Genomic DNA, 14217 nt, shown 5'->3' on the forward strand with positions numbered 1-14217 from the left:
GGGATGGAAAAACTGAGTTCACCGTCCATAGCTGACCACTTGCATTAGATGGTCGTGTTCTCGATGATGTTCGAGATAAAGAACCGCTAAGTGATATAGTTACGACATATATGCATGCAACAATATATAAACTAATTACACTTATTGTTAGCATCAAAAAAAACAAAAGATGTTGAAAAATAGTTCATACAATAGCTGGAAAGGGGGACACCAGAATGGCCACATTAGGAGCGAAGGCTTCATCGCCAGGGTAGAAACCTGGTCTTGTGGTGAGGGAGGTCTGTGTTCATACAACCTGATCGATAAATACAAAAAAATATGAACATAAAATATATGCATAAAAATTCTTCTAAGTAAAATGTGGCAACATAATTAAATATAGATCGAATGCAAGGGGACAATAATATATATAAATGTAGAATGAAAAAAACATGAATATAAATATAGATCAAATGAATATAGATAGAATATTGGAGAAGACAACATATCAATACCATTGAAAAATGCAGGAGCCATGACCAAATCACGTAGAGAGAGAGTGGCTCATAAGACCTGGCTGAAACCAATATGTATGGAGAGGCTAGCTCCTAGCCGAGGGCCATTTTATAGGGGCTAGCAGTCATGGTATATTTTTATTTCTGAACTAAAGTTGTCGGGGTAGATGGGAGCAGTGTTCCAACTGTTGTGGTCATGGGAACACTGTTAGCATGTGAGGAGCATCTACAACATCACTGTCGGTTTAGTTTAAAAAACCGACAGTGAATTGGGCCTTCTGTGTCAGTTTGAGCAAACCGACTGTGATAGAAGCTATCACTGTCAGTTTTAAAACCAAAACCGGTAGTGAAGGGCCCTGCCGCCATCTTTTAGTAAAAAATATAAAAAACACTGTCGGTTTGGGAGCTGCCATCATAGCCTTTTTGTAAAAAATATAAAAAAGTTTGGCCCGCCTGAGATTCGAGCGCTGCGTCGCGGGGTCGAGATGTGTGCGGCCTTAACCGCTGAGTTAGGATAGGGAGTTTGGTTTAGAATGGTTTTAATTTTTTCTTTTATCCCATCGTAATGCACTACTAAATAATAATACAAAATAAAAAAAGTTTGGCCCGCCTGGGATTCGAGCGTGGGTCTCAGAGTACAGAGTGCGCGACCTTAACCGTTGAGCTTGGATAGGGAGTTCAGTTCGCTTGCTTTTATTATTTATTAATAGAAATAATACAATTAGTTTATATTCTAAAATAACACAAAAATTTGTGTCTTGATTATTTAATTCTATAATAATTAATTAATGGTCTATAATTATCAAATAATAGTGTTTGTGATCATCATCTTGATATTTGATTATATAGTCAATAATTAAATTATAGAGATACGCACAAAATATAAATTAAATATTTAGTGTGAATTACTGATACAACGTCTGCATAATGATTACATAGTTAATAATAATCTAACTATCTTTAGGTGCATCAACGATGAGGGCCTCATTGTGATCAATTCGTACGTAAGCAGGTTCGTCACCCTCTTGAAGGATAGGTAGGGGTACGTTCGCCCCGAATGAATGCATTTCCTGATAGCCCTTGTAGTCTTCTTCGTCCGTCACTCCATCGACACCGACAATCTTACTTTCCCTTCTAGGACTACTTTTAGCCTTCCTTTTGTTTTGTTGTCCCTTGCATAGAAGACTTGCATAACATCTCTTGCAAGGACGAAGGAGTCGTCTCTGTATGCGGTCTTAGTGAGATCAATGGTAGTGAACCCTTCGCTGTCAGTGTTGATTTCCTCAAGCCGGACCCACTAGCAGCGAAAAAGAACTGCCTTCAATAGACCGTAGGCTGGCTCCCATATCTCCTCTATGAAACCATAGTACGTCGTCTGCATGTTGCTATTTTCGTCGTGAGCACCAAAACGAACACCACAATTTTGGTATGTGCTCTTTCCATCTTGCTTTTTTGTGTAAAATGTGAATCCATTGATCTCATACCCTTGGTACTTAAGATATGTACTCGAAGGCCCCTTGGCTAAGGCATCTAGTTGATTACCCAACTTTATTCCAAGCAAGCGACATCGCAACCAGCTGACAAATTCCTCCTTATGTTTTTTATCCAGCCAAGCCGGTGACCTGCTCAGATACAGAGTTTGCAGCGATTGCATATGCTCATCAATGTATGACATCACACCCTCGACTTGCTAGAGAACAGTGAACTGTGCCTGTCTAAAATAAACAGGGTCGTCTATTGTAACAGATTTCTCCCCGATCGTTCCTTTGCCACGTAGTCTTCTCTCGTGATGAGATTCTAGAACTCTGACCCTTTTGATGTTCAGATAATATATGCAGAACTCAATGGCCTCCTCCATTGACCATCCTTCAACCATGCCCCTTCTAGCCTGAATCTGTTCCTAACACACCTTTTGAAAACTTTCATCAATCTTTCGAAAGGGAACATCTGATGCAGGTACATTGGGCCAAGGGCTCTAATTTGGTCAACAAGATGAATGAGCAGATGCAATGAGATATCAAAGTAAGTTGGCGAGAAATGCATCTCAAGCCTAACGAGAGTTTTGGCTATGTCCCGCTGCAGCTGCTCTAGCGTGGACACATCAATGACCTTTTTTGAGATTGCGTTGAAGAACGAGCAAAGCTTTATGATTGGGGCGCAGACCTTTAGGGAGAGGATACCACGTAGGGTAATAGGGAGCAGTTGAGTCATAATGACATGACAGTCATGGGCCTTCATAGGGCCATAGTTGAACTTGAGTTCTCTCATGTTCACTAGCCTCTTCGGGTTCGCACAGTAGCCCATCGGGACTTTGAGTTCATTGATGAAAGAAATAAGCGCACGCTTTTCTTCCTTCTTCAATGTCCATGACGCAATCGGAAGTTCAAACTAGCCATTCTCTAGCTCCACGGGATGCAGCTCCTTCCTGATTCCCAAGTGTTGCATGTCTAGGCGTGTGGCTAGTGAATCATTCGATGTCCCCCCGGTGTCCATCAAGGTGTTAAGAGTGTTAGCGCACACGTTTTTAGTGATGTGCATGGGATCAAGATAGTGGCGTACACTCAAAAATGGCCAGTAAGGTAGTTTCCAAAAAACTAATTTTTTCTTCCAAACACTCCCATCAGGCGCTGCTACTGCATTGTCCCCCTTCCCAAGGACAACCTCCAGTTTGTTGAGTTGTCGAAGTATCGTAGGCCCATCTCAATATTTTGGAGCTAAGCGTTTCTCAATAGTACCGTTGAAATCTTTTCTGTTCCTACGGTAAGGGTGATCCTCAGGTAGGAACCTACGGTGTCCCATATAAACTATCTTTGAGTTATTTGGCAGATTTACCGCATCGGTGTCGTCCAAGCACTCGACACATCCAGTATAGTCTTTTGTCTTATCTCCGAACAACAAACCTCGACCTAGCAGGTCAGTGATTGTAGCGATAAGTACTCCCTTGATCGTGACATATTCCTTTTTGTACTCGTCCCAAATATCCGGCACACCCTTTTCAAACATCTCCACTAGTTCATCGATCACTGGTTCTAGAAACACATCGATGTCATTCCCGGGTTGTCTAGGCCCTTGGATCAGTAGTGGCATCTGGATGTACGACCGCTTCATATAGACCCAAGGTGGAAGGTTGTATATATAGAGCGTCACTGGCCAGGTGCTATGATTGCTTCTAACCTGGTCGAAAGGATTCATCCCATCTGTGCTCAAAGCAAACCAAATGTGTCTTACCTCTCCACCGATGTCCTTATAGAACATAGTATTGACAGTCCTCCAATCATGCCCATCGGCAGGGTGCCTCATCATTGTATCTTTCTTACGCTCTTCGCCATGCCAGCGCAACAGCTTGGCTGACTTTGCACATGCAAACAACCTATGCACCTGGGAAGCTATAGGAAAATACCAAACGACCTTTACGGGACCTCCTTTGGTCTTGGTACCCTCATCTGATGGCCCTTCCTTGTACCGTGGAGCTCCACACTTGGGGCACTTGTCCAAGTCTTTGTATTTTTCTCCACGGCACAATATGCAATCATTGGAACACGCGTGGATTTTATCAACCTCGAGGCCGATGGGGCAGATCATTTGCTTGGCCAAGTATGTCTTTTCTAGCAACTCATTTTTTTCTGGGAGCATTTTCCTTATTATACCTAACAACTGATCGAACCCTTTATCGCTTAATCCGTTTGTCAATTTGAACTCTAACAGCATGATGTCGGCTTCTAGTTTGCTCATTGGACAATCCCTATACAATGGTGTTTTGCCATCTTGTCTCATTTTCTCTAGCTTTCTCAGTTGTCTTTCACTAAGACATTCGGTCTCTACATTACGTAGTAGCTGAGAAATGCCATCGTTATCCTCGGTGTTGTCAGCTAGCGTGTTCCTAAACACATTATTAACTGTGGGCATAGGTTCTGTGTTGACACCGGGTTCCTCGTCACCATCGTGGATGGCTACGTCAGGCATGTCTACATCATCATCGTTTTCTTGCAGAACATTCACACCAACCTCGCCATGCATAGTCCATATCGTATAGTTTGGCATGAATCCCCTGGTAATCAAGTGCGATCGTATAGACTCAATTTGATGAAAGTTTCTTTGATTCTTGCAATCTTTGCATGGGCAGAAGACAGGGTTCCCATTCCCAGCATGGACTTTGGCATCGGTGATTAATTGGCTGACGCCATGCGTGTACCGCTTATCCGTTCGGGATAGATGCATCCAGTATCGATCCATCTCTGCACAAAAAAAATACTGAGACAGTAATTACAAAGAATTAATAAGAAATCGAGCTTCATGAACAACAATTGTAGCGCGAAAGTACTATTTTTGGAAAACATTATTGTACACTAATTATTGGAAAATTGAAATTGATAGCCCCGGCCCTGTAAATTGAAAATCATAGTAAAAAACAATTATTGCACAATATTGAAGAACAACTATTCTACTCTACTTCTAAGAACTAATTATATCATCACATACTAACAATGATGATCTTGACCACCATGGAATAATTAGCCACAAATTTAAATGTGTTCATAGACACCAACCGTTTGGATGATGGATTCACCACATTTTGAGCCTTGCACAAATGTCCAATTGGAAAAGTGCTCTCTAGAATCGAGAAAGAACTAGAATGAGAATCAAGCAATGTAGCCATCAAAACAAAGCTAATTAAGCAACTAAATCAAAGGAGTGGATGTTTGTTACTAACCTTAAAGCAAAAAGATCAAGCCATTCTTCAAAATCCAAGCGCTAGCTTCATGGTGAAGAGCAGCCGCAACAACGAAGGGAAGGGCCCAAACGCACGCCTCTGTTCTAGGGATGGAAGAGAGGAGGAAGAAGACGACGGCTGCAGCCTTTTGTGTTGTAGGCTTATCACCGTCGGTTCTTGGCTAGAATCGACAGTGATAGAGCGCAATCACTGCCGGTTTGTGGCTTGAACCGGCAGTGATGAGTGGCCACCAAAATACTACCGGTTCAAGCCACAAACCAGCAGTGATGTGGTGCTTCACTGTCGGTTTTAACCCAGCCCCAATCATTTTCTCATTTTTGAGCTCATAACCGGCAGTGAAGGAACATCACTGCCGGTTCTCACAAATCCGGCAGTGATGAGACCGACAGTGATGAACAAATCTGGCGTAGTGTTTACGATAATATTTATACCAATTTACGATAACATGAATATGTATTTACGATACTCGTGTTACTACAATTCACGGTGATATTTACGATAATGTTATAGTAAATCACTTAGTAAGGAGTTACTGTAATCTCGTAAATTAGTATGGTAATTATCATAACTCAAAATGGCCACAGAATAAGTTATTCTATGGCCAGTCGTAGAACAGTAGTTATATATATATATATATATATAACTACTGTTCTACGATAGTTTTGTGTTTCTGACACATGTCATATTCCAACTGTGCTGCTTTTTTCTTCTTTATATTATCCAGATATTGTCTTGTTTGAAGCAACTTTTAGCAGTTGTACTTGTGTAAAGCTTTGCACAAAGTTGTGACAGGTGGAAATTAAAATGGCAATGGCATCGGAGATAAATGAACAAGAATGAAAGGGGGACAGTGATCTTGATTTTCCAGCTGTTGTTCTTGTTTAACGCAAGATAAGGGCAACTAACGTGATGCTGATGCCTTGGGTTAATGTAAGACAAAAAGACAGCAAAAAGTGACATTAGTTAATATGCAACCAGAGTGTGGCCGTAAGGAAAATGGACCCTTGACCTATTTTACTTTGGATTTTGGTGTTTGATGATCAAAACAACTAAATTGAACTAATGAATTTATAAGTGATTGTTTTGTAGTTCAATAGGGTGCAAGGCATGACTTGGACAAAGGCGACATGATGATCCGATGATCAACACCTTAAGCAAGACCCTAGAAGCACAAGAGAGAACCCAAGATATCAAGTAAAGTCCAAGCACGAAGATAGGAACCAAGCCGGACGCAAGATCGCGAAGAAAGTAGCTTCACAGAGTGACCGGACGTGTCCGATCAAGAGGCTCGGCAACAGCAGGCGTCAGCAGCAGCGACCGGACGCCGAGGACTGAAAGTGACCGGACGCTGAGGACTGAAAGTTCCTACCGAGACCAGCGTCCGGTCGCTTACAGTGACCTCTGTCTTTTCAATAAAGGGCGCCAGTGAAGTTCCTAACCCTTACTCAAATATGCCAACCACCAAGTGTATCACCTTGTGCACATGTGTTAGCATATTTTCATAAACATTTTCAAGGGTGTTAGCACTCCACTAGATCCTAAATGCATATGCAATGAGTTAGAGCATCTAGTGGCACTTTGATAACTGCATTTCGATACGTGTTTCACCCCTCTTAATAGTACGACTATCGATCCTAAATGTGATCACACTCACTAAGTGTCTCGATCACCAAAATAAAATGACTCCTACAATTTATACCTTTGCCTTGAGCCTTTTGTTTTTCTCTTTCTTCTTTTCAAGTCCAAGCGCTTGATCATCATCATCATCATGTCATGATCTCCATTTGCTTCACCACTTGGAATGTGCTACCTATCTCATGATCACTTGATAAACTAGGTTAGCACTTAGGGTTTCATAAATTCACCAAAACCAAACTAGAGCTTTCAAACGACCACTTGATCTTTGGCGTGATCAACTGATCGGATGCTAATGGCGTCCGGTCATATGCCACCGGACGCGTCCGGTCGCAACTTCGCCGCTCTGGAACCTCTCTGTACTCGATCGGACGCTGCAGTTCCTGCGTCCAGTCGTTTTGCCGCCAGCGTCCGGTCAGTGCTGAATGTGTTGCCGAAATGATGAATACTGCCATCGGTGCATCCAGTCACTTTCAGTCCTCAGCGTCCGGTCGCTGCTGCTGACGCCTGTTGTTGCCGAGCCTCTTGATCGGACGTGTCCGGTCACTTTAAGGCCAGCGTACGATCACTCTGTGAAGCTCGTTTCTTCGCGATCTTGCGTCCGGCTTGGTTCCTATCTTCGTGCTTGACTTTGCTTGATATCTTGGGTCCTCTCTTGTGCTTCTAGGGTCTTGCTTATGGTGTTGATCATCGGATCATCACGTCGTCTTCGTCCAAGTCACGTCTTGCACCCTATTGAACTACAAAACAATCACTTGTAAATTCATTAGTTTAATTTAGTTGTATTGGTCATCAAACACCAAAATATAAAGTAAAATAGGCCTAAGGTCCATTTTTCTTACAATGGCAACTCCAAAAGGTGTCGTGAATAAGGGTGCAACTGTTGATTGCTCCCTACATTAAAAAAATAATGATATCTTTTATCTAGAAATGATCAAATTTGTGGACTCTAATTAATGATTTTTTAAACTAAGTTGATTAATCCGTTTTCTTACAGGGTTACAATTTTAAGAGACGAGTTTAGCAGTTTGTGAAAATTTTAGGACCTACTCTGTGCATCCAATTAATTTTTTTTATCTTTGTAGTTTCGGTCCCTTTTAACATAATAATCATATATATAATCTGTAATTTATATTCTAGCTGATATAAACTCCAGTAACCAAGTTTTTCTATGTTTTATTTATATTGATTTTTTTTATGGATTAGCCATCTACGAGAGAGAGAAAGAGAGAGACTATGGTCATAAAAACATGGATTTGCTAAGAATAAAAGGGCAACTAAAGTAATTCCCCATTTTGCCCTTTGTGGACGGAATGATGGATGTCTCTCGAGCCGCGAAGGCAGAAAAAAAAAGGGGGAAAGAAAAAGGAAGGCAAATAAACAAAGCAGCAAGGAGGACGAAAGCGAGCGAGACACACACAACAGTGACACCACCACAAGCAAGGAGAGGCAGCAGAGCAGACCATAGAGAGTGGAGAGCAGCCAGCAGCAGCAAGGCTGAGCCGCTGTCAGCTGAGAGCTAGAGCATCCGCCAGTCCCAGTGGCGGCGGCAGCTAGCGACAAGGCTGAATCCGAGAGGAGCGCGCGCCGCAGCAGCCGTGGCTGCCGTCGCAGGCGCCGCCGCCGCCGCCGCCACCGATTGTGAGAGGCGCTCGTCTTGTATTCCCGAGGAGGGGGACGACCCCCGCGCGGCAAAGGCGCTGACCACTGGCCCCGCCCTGTGATTGATGGCTGCTGCCCGTGCCCCGGCGGCGAGGGGGAGGCGTAGGTGCTCCGGAGGCGGCGGCGTGGAGGGGCGGCGGTCTCCGCGCGAAGCAGGCCGGGCGCGCCAGCTGCCGCGGCGCCTAGAGGAGCGCCTGGACGCGGTCTCTCTCGCAGCCCGAGTCGGGGCTAGGGTTTTGGCGCGGAGGGGCGCCGGGGGTTCTGGTTCTAGCGGAGCGGCTGGAGGAAGGGGGGAAACGGAGATGGCGGTCGGGGACGCGCTGCGACGGCTGTGCGAGGAGATCGGGTGGTCCTACGCCATCTTCTGGAAGGCCATCGGCGCCGCCGACCCCGTGTAAGCCGCCGCCTCCACTGTTTCCTCAGATTTTCTTTGGTGTTTAAGCTTTTTGCCATTGTGCTCCCGCTGAATCTTGTAAAAAATCTAAGCTTTTTGTCATTGTGCTCATTTTTCTTCGTTGGTGTCCTCCTGGTCGTCCTCGTAAGAAAGTTTTTTGGGGGTCTTTGTGCTCATTCAGTCATTCTTTTTCCAAGCGTCAAGTTTTCGTTGCTATTCTGTTCTGTAAGCTCGAAGTTTCGAAGATGGGAATATCTGAGCTCAAAATCGAACAATTTCCTGCAAATTTCAGATTCCTAAGGTTGAATAGTTGGGGGCTCTGCCTCTGAGCTTAGCTGCTGCGGCTCATTTTCCTGTCATCGGTGTGTTTCCTCCCTCTCAGTCTCATTTCCCCCTTGGAAATGCGCAGGCATTTGGTGCGGGAGGACGGCTACTGTGGCCACACGTCATGCCCTGTCGGATCTGAGCCTTCTGAATCTCTGCCTAGCGACGCCGCCGGGTGCTCTGTTCCTGCTGCTGACACCATCTGCTCGCTTGTTAACAACGTTATGGCGTCGCAGGTTCATGTCGTCGGACAAGGGTAAGCAAAAGCAACCGCAGCCATTTCTTTCTCTTATTTACTCCTCCCCGCATTTTTTGGTTCGACAGAATCTTCACCTTCTTGGTTTGGCCACTCCATCTTCTTGCTCCTGGTTTGGTTGCTCCTTGGATTATCGGATTCATGGCGGCTATACCCTGTGTTTTGTTTTGGCAGGACCGTAGGCCGTGCCGCGTTCAGTGGTAATCACCAATGGATCGTCCACGGTACTGCCAATGGTCACGGGCTCTCCTCCGAGGTACGGCCAGTACTGAGTGCTTCGCCCCTTCTGAGGAATTCTCCAGTGAAATGAATGCGAACCCAGTTTTCAGTTTTGTCTGGTTCCATTTTGCTGCCACCTCATTTAAAGCACTGTGGGGGTAGTATAGCCTTCATCAGTCCTTCAACTTTTGTCAGCTAGCGAGCTGCTTTAATTTTGGTCTGCTCACACTGGACCAAAAATAGTGGCAAATGACGCAAGCACCTGTTGTAAATTATGAATGTGAAGATCTTACACCAAGTTTGTCTTTTGACTACTAGACTGGACCAAGGCACTTATGTGAAGATCTTTTAACTATCTTCTGTCCAATTGGGTTTTGTGTTTTCTTAACTGCTTTTCAGGATTTTACACCATGTTTCCATTTTCATAGGTTGCTGCTGAGATGAACAATCAGTTCAGGGTTGGCATTCAGGTGGGTAGAACTGAAATGGTAAAAAGTATAGTGGCCATGTGCTTCTGGACCTCATTCTGAACTTTTGCTGTGCAGACTATTGCGATCATTCCTGTGCTGCCACGGGGTGTCCTACAATTAGGCTCTACTGGTTTGGTAAGGCCACAAAGCTCTAGATCATGCTAGAGAAGTAGAGAATATAACTATCACACTAGGCTCCAGAAAAATAATTCTCAGGTTGTGGAAGGTGGAAAAGAAAACAATAGTGCATTGCTGAACGAGTACATGTCATTCAAAATTTTGGATATGGAAACTACAAGACATGATGTTTGGCCATGCTGCTCCAAATCTGAAAACCTATCTTTGCTACTGCAAATTTTGGAATGTCCATTGCAAATTCATGGTGAAATTCATAACATACATCTCTCGTATCCTCATTCATGATGGAACATCTAGAAACCTTGGCACATAAAAATTTCCTACTATACATTGTATCCTTTGTTGTGCTTAGTTCTGGAAATTGTTGCGAAGAACATAAAAGATCTCGAAATCATTGTTTCAACTTCCCTGTGATGGTTGGTAGTAGGGTTTTCTTGCTTGCTCTCTAAATATTTGAAAGTTGAAATAATCAGCTGATTTATGGCAGGTTATGGAAAACACAAATTTTGTGATGTTTGCAAAGAAGTTGTGTTCTCAGCTAAACAACCGTTCAAGCATGGCTGTATCTGCTTCATCTAAGAACGGTTCAAGTCAGCATGGTCAGTCACGTCCTGATACTGCAACTGCGTCAACTAGCACACCGCCACATGCATTGCTGAATTCATCTTTGCTTAAGGTTGTGCAACAGAATGGTCACCCTGTTAGAGAGCACACTGTCTATGCTGAGCCTGATCTTCAGTTTATACAACAAGCATCCTTCTGCGAGAGCCAATTTGGAAGAAATTTACGGAGTGTTGGTATGAACTCAAGTTTGACCTCCCCAAGCTTGACATCAGTTAAAAATCAGTCACTCTTGATGAACAACATTGGGCAGTTACAGTTGAATAATAATGCACATTCATCAGCAGATTTGGCAATGGCAAGAGATATCATATTAAAATCGCTTGTGCGCCAGGACTCTTCTGTCTGTGAAAATACAAACATGAATATGCATCATGGAAGATATGTGGTATCCAATGATTTAAATGGTCCTGGGAATTTTGATTTTCTCCCTGTAGGTGCCAGAGCAAGCAGAGCCAACTTATCTACCAGTGTATCGAGTCAAATATTGGACCACACATCAGGAACATTGCAGCAGAAACAGTCTCTAGTTCCGTTCAAGGTTCCCCAATCTTCTGAATTGGCTAAGAAAATGGAGAACCCTGAAAGTAGGCCATTTCAAACTCCTTCAGTTCGAACTTCTGAATCTGATGGTCAGGTTTCTAACAGTTTCAACATGGACCAAGAGAATCTATTGAGTAGGTCAAACAATGTCCGACAAGACCAAAAGATTAATAGATTTAGTGATCCAAGTGCTAATGTCAGCACGCAGAGAATGAAGAACAGGGATGGATGTGAGGCAGGAATGCCCATTGAGAGAGCTTCCTCGTTGCTCGAGGAGCCTGCTGCAGATAATGACTTGTTTGATATGTTTGGTTCTGAATTTCATCAGTTCTCCCACAATGTTGGTGCTGATTTGGTCACCTGGAGTGGTACAGAATCTCAGAATTCAGATAGAGATGTCGCTGAATCATCAATATATCTCAATAGCTCACCCCATTTCAGTTCACTAGACAATGAGCTTCACTATTCTGGTATCTTATCACTAACTGATACTGATCAGCTATTGGATGCTGTCATCTCAAATGTCAATCCAAGTGGTAAACAGTGTACTGATGATAGTGCTTCTTGCAAGACTGCATTGACGGATGTTCCTAGCACATCTCATCTTGGTTCAGCAGACTTGAAGAAATGTGAGTCCTCCGGCATTCCTTCCATGCTAATTAAGCACGAATTGGCACAGTTTGTTAAACAGCCATGTCTCTTTGATAAATCTGAGGAGGGTTGTCTTTCCCAAAATAATGGAATGCACAAATCTCAGATACGTCTTTGGATTGAGAGCGGTCAGAACATGAAATGTGAAAGTGCTTCGGCTTCTAATAGCAAAGGTCTTGATACGCCAAGCAAGGCAAATCGCAAGAGATCTCGACAAGGAGAAAGTGCTAAGCCACGACCTAAGGACCGGCAACTGATACAGGACCGTATTAAAGAGCTGCGTGAGCTTGTGCCGAATGGAGCAAAGGTATGCTCTTGCATGAATTCTCTGATGATAATTTGAAAGTTTGAATCATATATCTTATCTACAAACTATCGGCGATAGTGTACTAACAATTGCAAATTTATGTCAATAGTGTAGCATTGATGGTTTGTTGGAGAAGACAGTTAAGCACATGCTTTTCTTACAAAGTGTGACGAAGAATGCAGACAAGCTCAAGGACTCTACTGAGTCTAAGGTATGCACATTCTTTACAGTCTTAGTTTTGGCCTTTTGGGTTATGATATGTCTAAGATAAGATAGTGATGATATAGCTTACCTGACGAGGGGGAATCTCAAAATATTTTACTTAATCCTCCATAGTTGGAAAATGTCCTTAATACAAAGAGTCTTCTTCAACCAGATACTTGGTAGTGAAAATGGCCCCCTTTGGAAAGACTACTTCGAAGGTGGAGCAACCTGGGCTTTCGATGTCGGCTCTCAGTCTATGACATGTCCAATCATTGTTGAGGATCTTGACCGACCTCGTCAGATGCTTGTGGAGGTAATGACTATTCTACTACTTATTGCTTATGGTACAATGTTTCTCCTAGACCACATGTAATTGTGATGACTTGGTTGCCTCTGCAGATGCTTTGCGAGGATAGAGGAATCTTCTTGGAGATAGCTGATTTCATCAAAGGACTTGGATTGACTATCTTGAGGGGTGTGATGGAAATGCGCAAAAGTAAAATCTGGGCACGATTTACTGTTGAGGTAATACAGCTAAATTTGATAACTGGGATTCTTTCAGTTCAAAATCGAAATTAATAAACAGTAACCCGAATGGAAATCCAAAGTAATGAGATGATGCTGATGAATACTACCGCTGATTTGTCAATTTCCTTACTGATTGAGGCTGTTGGTGCAGGCAAACCGGGACGTAACCAGAATGGAAATCTTTCTGTCACTTGTGCGCTTATTGGAGCCAAATTGTGACGGCAGTGGAGTGGCAGAGAACGCTAACAACATGAACATGCCTCTTGGTTTGGTGTGCCAACCTGTCATCCCAGCAACAGGCCGCATCCAATGAGACTAGAGCAAACCCTCAAGCATCTTCCAAGTGCTAAGAGCAGGAGCTCAGCTAACTTCTGCCATGACTAGCATCACCAATATGCCAGTGCACCACCTGCTTTCCCGAGACATCTGAATCTGTGCAAATGTGGCATCCTTCATGAGACCAGATCGCAGAAATGGAAGAAGGAAAACAACGCAAGGGTGATCATTAGGCAATGTTTTGTTTGTATGATCTTAGTTTGTTTCTTAGTTAGCCATGTTTGGTCGCCTATTAGTGGATTTTTTGTACTGTTATTTAGAATGGAAATTCTTGGGTTGGTTTATTTCACACAACAAAAAGATGGAATACCACCTTTGTTATAAGTCACCTCACATCAGACTCAGTTAGCATGACTAGTGAAAAACTATCTCAGCTGAAAGTGCTGAATGGCTGCTGAACATATCAGGAGAAGGTGCTATTATAGGACACTCCTTGGCAATCTTAACAGTTTGGTCCATTTGGAAGCAAAGAAAAGACAAAATCTTCAAGAGAAACGAAAAATCTCCGGTTAATTTCTCTGAAATCATCGATGAGGCTTACTTGGGGAAATCGGTAGAGGCAGAAGCTTTTGTTTTCCTAGTTGCAATGTACACAAATGAGTAATCCACTTTAGTCATCATCCAGACCCAGCAGTCTGCTGGTTCTGGTGCTTGTAGGCGCACCTTGCGCATGTAACTCTTCTCCCATCTTTTTAATAATAAG

The 14217-nt window shown here is 43.3% G+C and overlaps 1 protein-coding gene across 1 annotated transcript; it reads left to right on the forward strand.

Annotated features, from left to right (window-relative positions):
- Positions 1–7614: 7614 nt before the first annotated feature.
- On the forward strand, positions 7615–14049 carry LOC136486332 (transcription factor LHW-like). The gene is made up of 10 exons (XM_066483197.1): positions 7615–8917; positions 9327–9497; positions 9672–9753; positions 10145–10186; positions 10262–10321; positions 10812–12446; positions 12556–12657; positions 12823–12963; positions 13050–13175; positions 13330–14049. Exons 1-10 carry the CDS (start codon positions 8589–8591, stop codon positions 13489–13491), a joined length of 2850 nt encoding a protein of 949 aa, XP_066339294.1. The 5' UTR covers positions 7615–8588; the 3' UTR covers positions 13492–14049.
- Positions 14050–14217: the final 168 nt, after the last annotated feature.

This window comes from Miscanthus floridulus, chromosome 10, assembly GCF_019320115.1.
Source record: "Miscanthus floridulus cultivar M001 chromosome 10, ASM1932011v1, whole genome shotgun sequence".
Lineage (NCBI taxonomy): Eukaryota > Viridiplantae > Streptophyta > Magnoliopsida > Poales > Poaceae > Miscanthus > Miscanthus floridulus.

Excerpts from the sequence above, each read along its gene's own strand:
- LOC136486332 (XM_066483197.1), top strand. The coding sequence starts at position 8,589 with ATGGCTGCTGCCCGTGCCCCGGCGGCGAGGGGGAGGCGTAGGTGCTCC. Across the intron at positions 9,498-9,671 it reads GTTCATGTCGTCGGACAAGG|GACCGTAGGCCGTGCCGCGT; the intron begins GTAAGCAAAAGC and ends TTGTTTTGGCAG. Across the intron at positions 12,964-13,049 it reads CTCGTCAGATGCTTGTGGAG|ATGCTTTGCGAGGATAGAGG; the intron begins GTAATGACTATT and ends TTGCCTCTGCAG.